General features: G+C 37.7%; 2 protein-coding genes across 2 annotated transcripts; both read right to left on the reverse strand.

Annotated features, from left to right (window-relative positions):
• Window positions 1–427: 427 nt before the first annotated feature.
• On the reverse strand, window positions 428–4261 carry crcp (calcitonin gene-related peptide-receptor component protein). Its single transcript, XM_080041746.1, has 6 exons — window positions 4230–4261; window positions 3218–3254; window positions 3006–3104; window positions 2783–2877; window positions 2612–2669; window positions 428–1285 (listed from the first exon to the last, which is right to left on the reverse strand). Exons 1-6 carry the CDS (start codon window positions 4235–4237, stop codon window positions 1139–1141), a joined length of 444 nt encoding a protein of 147 aa, XP_079897872.1. The 5' UTR covers window positions 4238–4261; the 3' UTR covers window positions 428–1138.
• Window positions 4262–5108: 847 nt separating this feature from the next.
• Window positions 5109–9123, reverse strand: LOC307260421 (serine protease FAM111A-like). Its single transcript, XM_080040657.1, has 4 exons — window positions 9055–9123; window positions 8082–8188; window positions 7680–7832; window positions 5109–7591 (listed from the first exon to the last, which is right to left on the reverse strand). The coding sequence occupies exons 2-4, from the start codon at window positions 8133–8135 to the stop codon at window positions 5675–5677; spliced, it is 2124 nt and encodes a 707-aa protein (XP_079896783.1). The 5' UTR covers window positions 8136–8188; window positions 9055–9123; the 3' UTR covers window positions 5109–5674.

The raw sequence follows: 9123 nt of genomic DNA on the forward strand, positions 1-9123 counted from the left end.
TGTTAAACAAGTGTGTGGAACTGAATGATAACAATACTATTTCATTATGAATAACTATTTACTACCACTTGTGATAACCACTGTAGACTATTAATCTCCTAAATGAGTACATTAACAAGTAGAATGACAGATGTGTTGTGTTCATGGTATCCCAAGGGTGTTTTGCATTTGCATTGTTTTTGCATTGACAGATTAAACAGGATGATTCAAAGAAAGGATAAATTTAAAGCATTTTCTGTATCTTAAACCACTGTCGTCGGACTGAATATTGGGATCAGATTATATTCCTTATTTAGCATTAGTTCTTCACAGTCTGTGTCATGCTGCGTGTTCAGTAAATGCAAATGCTGTGGTGGCGACTTCCCTGCTCACTGACCAAGTCATTCAAAGTGATAAAAAACACTGCAGACAAGTTTCAGCTGTTTAGATGTGTCTTTTAGTCACACAAAGAAAAGATCAGCATTTTTATATATAGGCCAAAATATAAAAAATAAAAAAAGATGGCATGTATAAGAGGCAACAATCACTTTACGGTCAATATTGTCAAGTATCTTTGTTATTATACATCCATTCTTATAATACTGTCTGATCCTATGTTAGAGCTGTACCAAAGCAAGTCTATCTGCATGACTGACTTATATTACAGCTTGGGACAGAAGCAAAACCTCTTATTTCTCTGCCCAATGAAATCTTAGAAAGTGACAACGAAGATTAAGTCAGAACCCAATAATAATGGCCGACTGTCTCTGCATAAAGCAGTCCAATGCAAAATGAGACACCTGTGACTCACTGTCCAAAAACTTGAAATTACGAAAGCATGTGCACAATTGACTTGAATCCAGAGTTGAAGGTATACATGTAAATGCAACTCAGACGCGATCTGCTAATCTTCTTTCATTCATTAAAAGATTTACTTTAGTGTGAATCATTAAATGAGGCATTTGAAAACGGTAACAATGTCCTGGAATGGCCAGGCAGCCATTGTGCATTCCAGCTCATAGCATGTTGTTCAGTTCTAGTGGTTCTAACAGTGGGGCAAAATGGCACAGCTGTAAACGCAACCAGTCCAGTTCTGAATTAACAATCAGCCTTGTCTCCAGTCCTCCTCCATACAGCTGATTTCTGGCCTGTCCCTGCATCATGAGTGTTCCCCGGCTTCTTCCATCTCTGTGTCCGCTGGAGCTGCGTTTTCCTGCTCTGGGTCACCAGGTAGGGCGCCTGCCACCGTCTGAATGAGGTCCTCAATCTGCTCCTCTGATAACCGCTCTTCACTCTCTTCCACCATCTGAACACAAAGGGAAAATCAAGGCCATAAGCACATGATTTTGACACAGACTAAGCTATATACAGTGTAGTGTGAAAGTTTGTGAACCCCTTGAGCCTTTTGGAATTTTATTTATTTTAACCATTATTAATTCATTTTTATCAATACCAGTAGTTTGTTATTATTATTTTTATATTTACTTAATGGTTTGTTTGAAAAATGTTTTGTGATGCTTCCTCTTTTATTAGTATACATCCCATGAATCATTATATGTGGTTCAAAGTCTTCATTCAGTCTATTTCCTAATGTTTTTTGAAAGTAGAGACCAAATTTCTACCAAAAAGCCTCTGGACCAAATTTTATATTAGTCATGTTTTGTGCACTCCCCTACTGTGTTTTGGAAAATTTCCACTGCATTTTTTAAGCTAAGGCTTAGGAGAAGCAATTTCAAGAGCCAAAACAACTCAACAGGATGACTAAAGGTTCTTCTTTCACACAAATTTCCAGGTTTTTCAAAAATCGCAATTCATTTTTCAGCATTTAAGCCAATTATTTATATACACAATGGTCTAGGACATAAGTAGACCTCAGAAAACAAAGGCCTAATGTGTTCTGAACATTTCCATATAAAACACTTTGGTATAATTTATCTTCTTGCACATTTGAAATAGGTATTTATAGAAGTATGTAAAATCGGAGAAAATACCCCTAGACCTCAGATGGTTTTGTAACTGTGGATGTCGGTAGATTCATATAACAGCCGGGGGTAAGTAAAGACAGGAACTTAAATGATCGGAAATCAAGCAACGTGATACTAGACAGAGCATGTTTGTCCGGACCGACCTAGCCAGTTTGATCACTTTCTGGCTGTCGAAATATGCTTTGCATCCGAGTGAGTCCAGATAGCTGCAGGGCTGTTTTATGTTTCTATTTTGCACCGCTGCAGTTTATTGATGTTCCTGCTGGTTATGGACTGGATGTCTGAAAACCCCCCAAATGCATTATGGCCTGGACACTTACAAGCTGTCGATGTCATGTCAGATCACATCAGATTTCAATACCCCAATAATTAGTGCTCATCTATAATAGGATCCGAGGAACCTTGTACACTGCAGAATAGCAACATTTGTTTCAGAATAGGGTGACTCATTGAGTTGGTTTTAAAATAAAAAAACCTGGCCTTCCAGGACAAGGATGTCAAACCCATATAAATATAATTAACAAAAACATTATTACACTACAAGTAACATTTTTTTGTCTAAGAATTCACAGGGCATTCATGGAAATATGCACAGGTGGTGAATATAGAGCGCAAAGCTAATAAAGCAATTGATGAAAAACACTCACTAGCTGAATTTCCACTGCTGTCTGTGGCCGCTGGTTCAACAGCTGCAATTTTTCTGCCCTGAAAGGAAGGAAAGAATATTAATGTGCATATGGTGTACAGAGCAGCACATACATATTCAATGTCATTCTTTAAAAAATTTAAATATGCTTGAATAATAAGATCTCACTAACTTTGTGAGTTTGTGAGGCATCATGATGGTGAGGAACTCTTTGACGATCTCTGGACTCTGCCTGCTGCAAGGCGTCTTGGACAGGTGCTTCAGCGTCTGTTTGAAAAAACACAAAGGGAAAGTGTGGGTGCGCCGTTGTCATAGTGCAAAGAGTGACACGGTCGACTCACTCACATACAGAGCAGGTCTCGGTCAGCGAAGACAGGGAGAGGACGTGTGCCCACCTCATACATGATGGTGTTGAGGTTCTGCTGCCCGCTGCTGTTTTTGTTCTTGCCGCTGTCCTTCCTCTTTTCCTTTAGGTCCGTCAAGAGTTTGAACACCTGGGAAACACAGTCACAGACAGACAGATCTGAAGTGACACAAAATGATTTCTCAGCTCTTGAGTACAATAAAAATGTAATTTAAAATAGCAGGACATAACATGTTACCTTACCTCATAGTTACTGAGCATAGCAGCGTTAGCATTTTTGCTGGAAAGAAAAAGAACACGTTTCTTTTAGGCAAATCAGTTCATTCTTCTTGACCTTAGGAAACCTATATGTGACCAAATGATCTAAGCCCAAAGGTCAAATTAGTTTTGCTACAACGGGCTAAATGTAACTGAATGGGTGTAAAATAAATAAATAAATAATGAGAATACATACATGAATTGTTTTGTTTTGACTTACAAAAATTGCACAGTAGTACATGTGTAGTCTATGCAAAACTGCAACTAATAATTAGCAATGTATCTTGTGATCATATTCTTCCATTAATCAAATAGCCGTTCAGGCTATACAATGTCAGACAATCGGTTCAAAAAATTCACCCATTGCAGGGTTCATACAATTTTAGAATAAGCTATATGTTGATAAATAAGTTTATTTGCAGATCTGTGTGACATTTGTACATTGTTGAAAACTGATGGATGCTACCAATTACTTTGAAATTTTAAATAGCAACGTTAGAAAAAATATTCATAAAACCCTATCCCCAATGTCTTTGCATTTTATGAGTTAGCAAGATTGATTTTTAATCTTAGGCTTAATTTTTACATTAATGAATTCAATAACTTTTATGACTTTTTAGGGATCCAAAGGAACTCTGCATTAACCAAGTCGAAATGTAACATTTTGATTTTAAAGAGTTGTGTCAGCCTCTCAACAAGAGCGCTCCTCTAACTACATAGATTGTATTATTAAAACACTAGGCTTATCAATGTATTTAATCAAAACAAAATAGCTCCATGTTGTAGGCCTATTGCTCTAATGAAATGAAGAGATCAATGAACAGGATTCAGAGCTGAAAAAGTGTGATCAAAATCTCACACGTGCCAATCAGTACGTTGCCGTTGTACCTTTATCCGCAAAAATCCACTACACTTCAAATAAACAAGACACGTCTGCCTCATAGCAAACTCACAGAATAACAACGTCTGAATTAAAAATCAATTAGGAAATTCTTACACTTCCATCTCGCCAGGAACTCAGCGTGGACGCGTCGCTAAAGTGTCCGTGTGGGAAATGTAGACTGTTTCAAACGTTCCGCCCGGGTGTTGACAAATCCACTTATTTTATTCTATGTCCAGGCGACTTCGTGCTTTAAAAAACTGTTTTAATCTGTAAGGTAGACAATGTGAACCACGCTGAGCTGAAAAATATTTTCAGGTGATAACACTTTGTCATCTCAGAAACACAGCTGATGTGAAATTAAAACACAATGTATCAATTTGTATCCTGTGCTCCTAATATAAAATAAACTATTGAAAAACCAAATCCTGTGCTCTAAATGTTGAATTAAAATATTAAGACAATAAAAACAATACACTTAGTGCACCATCATTGATCTTTAAAGTCCAATTAATGTATATGCTTCATCAGTTATCAGATCAAAAATCAACTGAAAACTGATCTTCAACCGTAAATACTGAATGTCAAACTTTCTACCTCAATGTACTCTTATAAACCGGTTAGATGTACACTAATTTGCAAATTAATTGTAATCTTTTTATGAGAGCAAGGCATACATAAAAAATACAAACGATCAAGATCCAAACTAAATAAAACACTTTATTGAATATGGATGATTACATCATACAAATGATTATTTGTTATAAATTAGATTTAAAAATGTTTTTTTTACTTTGGCCTTATTCGACCAGGTAAGAGGTTTTTACAATTCCACTTCTCATTGTTAAGACAAACATCCATTAAGACTGAATATAATGATAGTATGACACAATACTATACAATATCAAGTACATTACAATATCCAATACTGTATTCTAAATGTAAAACATTTAAGTAAAAAAAATTGAAATTATGAAGCTGATACATGAGTTTTTTTTAATCTTTTAAATCTGATAACCTCTTTATTTACACACACACAACAGACATTTGTGATAGAGATTCCAGATCATGCCGACTTCTGTTCTTGTGTAGTCATCAAAGAATACTGACCAAAAGATTTACTGAACCAAACACTTTACCGTCAGTGGCTGTGCTGGTGGACAAACTAAGGTACTTCTTCTAAATTGCCCAAACACACTATATCTTTGGTATTTTGGCACTGCAATTTCTTGGAGATATCTACGATAATGACATATCATGTGATGAGCTAACACACCACCTGAAAACACCAATATTATTTCCGAATAGCTCAAATAAAAACAAGTGTTTAGAAATTAAAACAGGCGACATAAAAATATAAAAAAAACTTAGTTCCCTTTGTCTTTAAATGAATAAGGTTACTTTCATTTAAACAATGAAGACACCAGGTTTTGTATCGGATCTCTTCACCAATCACTGCGCTATTAAACAACAAAAATATCCTGTTAAATGAAAATGGACATGACAGACCTCTTTGAGTCAGTCTTTAATCGGCAGTTCACTTTGTAGCTATCTGTGGGCGCTCAATCAATGTCCATTGGAGTAAGATTTTCTTTGTGACAGATAAATGTGAAGAATTGTTTCAAAGACTCGTCCCCTGTGACCTCTGAATTGTTGGCAGCAACTTCAAACGCTGTGATATTTCTGCTCTCAACCAGTCTCTTCAGATCTGTCATCATGTTTTGATGTTGTTCATAACTGCAAGCCAGATATTTCTTCAACACATCATACCTGCGCCTTACCACCATCTGGACAATGATGTGTTCGATGATGGCCGACAAAGGATAGCCAAACTCGATGACACTCAGTCTTTGACCCCTTGCATTGCCGTATTCATATCCCCCTGAATGCATTGCAACAACATTGCAGTGGTCATCAAAGACAGGGGAGCCAGACGAGCCACCACCAAAACAAGTCTCATAATTTAGAGACCGTCTTTTCTGTTCAATACATTTTGCCACACCTTCAAAGAAACGGGGACTTACCATCTGAATTGGCCCTGGCTCTAGACCGTAATCACTTCCTTCAAACCGAACTTTCCCTGGATTTTCCTTGTAATGCCTTCCCACAACCTGAATGCGGTTTTCAGTCGGAACAATCAAGCATGGATCTATCCTTTTCACACCACCATCAGGATGTCCAATAATGCAAATTCCTCCATTTTGGGGAAGGACTCCAAAGCGTGTTAACAGACCGTCAGGCAAATCCTGAACATCAGCAAGTCTTAACAAAGCCCAGTCATACATTTGGCTCTCTACATCAGGACCGTACTCAAAGCCAACGACCCCTTCCACTTCTGCTCCTGAATCTTGCCCTTGTTCCATCTGTTTCAGATCTTTAAAGGAGAAGTGGACCGTGACCTTCTGAAGAAGCTGCCCTATACTCTCATTATAAACGTTTTTAATGACGTGGGCATTTGTGAGGACAAACTTGTCAAATAGGAGAAAGCCACTTCCCAACGCTCTCCCGTCTATCCTCACCTGGCAAACAGATTTACTGAAACCCATCAGTTTCTCCAATGTTTTTACTTCCCTGCATGTCTGCGCATTTTTCCCGTACTCCACACGGAAGATATTCTGGACAGGAGAAAGCTGAGCACCTCGCTCAGTTTTCATCCCTTTCAGGTACTCTTTAAACTGTGAAGACAGGTTAACTCGTACCTTTTTTGAATCTGGTATTTCACACACAATATTGAAGGTTAGAGTTGGTGTCTCTGTTGGTGTGTTTCCATTTACTGACTGAGTTGCAGTAAACTGCTGTGGAGGATCTTGGTTTCTATCAGTGTCAGTTTCCTGAGATTCATTTTGCATCACGTCAGCATCTTCCAGACTAGACTGAATCTCTGGGGGATCAGAAGTGGACATGACCTGGAATGTTTTACCATTAAGATCATCAACAAGGTTGGACAATGCACTTTCATCTTCATCGCTTTGGTTGGAGAGCACACAGTTCTTTTTGAATATGACATCCAAAAAACGCCCATCTCTTCTTAGAGCTCGCTTAACTGTTTCCCCTTTAAATGCATAAACAGTAACCTCCGAACATTTCTTTTGTAATGCTGGGTTTCTCATGATTCTTCTTACATTTTTACCTCCCTTTGTCTGTAAATGAAACATCAGAGGCTTGCCAGATGGACCCTTTCTTTTGGGATCAACAGAGCCCCTTGGCTTGACACAAGCTTTGACATACATGACACGTATGAACTTAACATCCTCTCTTTTTTCATTCTTAATTAAGCTGCAGGGAAAGTGTGGAGTAATAGCTTTCCCATATCTTAGAATAACAAGCTCCTGGTTTTTGTTCTTATTTGCCACCCTTTTAAACTTTGAGCTGGTCTTCAGTGACTCCTCAACAGTTCCTGCTGTATTGCAGGTTATACGTCTGAGCTTGTTGTCCGTCCAGCGCCAACAGAAAGAATGGGTTGCATGTGGCGCCTCTTCCTACAAATGAAATACAATTAAGGCTTACCTAATTTAATTACAGCAAAACATTTTTCTATTTCCTTGAAACAAATCCACTAAGTTATACCTGCTTATCCAGAGGAGGGCAGGTAGCCGATCCCACCTGACGTTGATTGAGCGGGGTGGAAAACCCTGGAGAGGTCCCCAGTTTATCACAGGGCTGACACTTGGACTGCTTAGGAGTTTGACTGCTTTCCCCATTCTGATCGTCTGTTTTTTTCTTGATATAACAAATGTTATTAATAGCAAAAGTTGCATGGTGCATGTTAAAGACTTTTCACATTCTCCCCATCTTTATCCTAGAGTAGACAATAGATACAGAACTACATGATATTGTCAAAAGCATAAATAATAATACACTCACAAATCAAAATGTTTTGGTAAAGATTTATAAAATACATTTGAAAAACCATGAGTGAAAATGACATGACTTGTTTGTAAATTTAATCCCATCGTGGAAAATTTTTACCTTTACAAATTTGTCCATTGGTCCACCATTTTTGGGTTTTAACTTTGGTCCCATTTTTATGTGAGGTTTCAACAATGCTGAACGAAGGTGATTTAGAATCCTACCTACTGGAAAAGGAAAATAAATATTACAGTACCCATTTAATGATCAGTTAGTTTATTTACATCAATATGACATTATTATAGTTATTCTCTTAGATTAAAACGTAAAATGTAGGGTGGACACCACCCTTTTCATACAAGGGTGAGGTGGTGCCTTGTTTATAATTCTATATTTAGAGAAACTCATTCCAAGGAAGCAATCTTAACAGATAAAACAAGAAGGCAATACTGTATCAGTGAAAGCTTTTCGACATTAATTTGGATAAAGTGTCAGTTTAACAAAATAATTCTGGAAAAATCTTCAGGTGATGTCATCTTAGTTTTGATTCAGAAATTGGTTTTATATTCGACATTCGTCTATTTTCAGGGGTTGCAACTGTAATAACGTCACGAAAACCGCACCAATTTCCTCCAGAATGGTATTATTATGTACAGAAGACTAAGACTGATATTTCACAGGCTTGATCAACTCACCAAAATCAGTGAGTCTCGCGAAAGATCAAAGAAACCGCGCCGAATATACTTGTTAGTGCCATACGGCAGCAGACTGCTTAGGGACCGTCGCAAAAGTGCAACGTCTTTTTTTTCTATTCTATATATTTCCATAACCAACATATATCGAGTAACATCAAAGGGAGAAAACAAAACATGTCACCCCTTTTTTATATTGGGTTAACATAGAAAAACATTCCACTGACTTGTGTAGGCCCCCGCCTAACTATTCAGTAGACTTAAGTTTCGTTTCTCCATTTCTCATATTCTGTCTGTAGCCTATCTAGCACGAAGCATTAACATGCAGGGTCCGTGTGCAAGGCTGTTGGCTTATCTAGCTGACAGAGCAGTGTCTAAGGCGTTTTTATTTTATTACTTACCAAAAGCTCACAGTCCAGATCATACTCAAGGACGAGAACGACTAACCTTTGAACGGTTCTCCCACTCCG

This window comes from Ammodytes marinus (genome assembly GCF_949987685.1).
Source record: "Ammodytes marinus genome assembly, chromosome: 14".
In the NCBI taxonomy this organism is placed as follows: domain Eukaryota; kingdom Metazoa; phylum Chordata; class Actinopteri; order Uranoscopiformes; family Ammodytidae; genus Ammodytes; species Ammodytes marinus.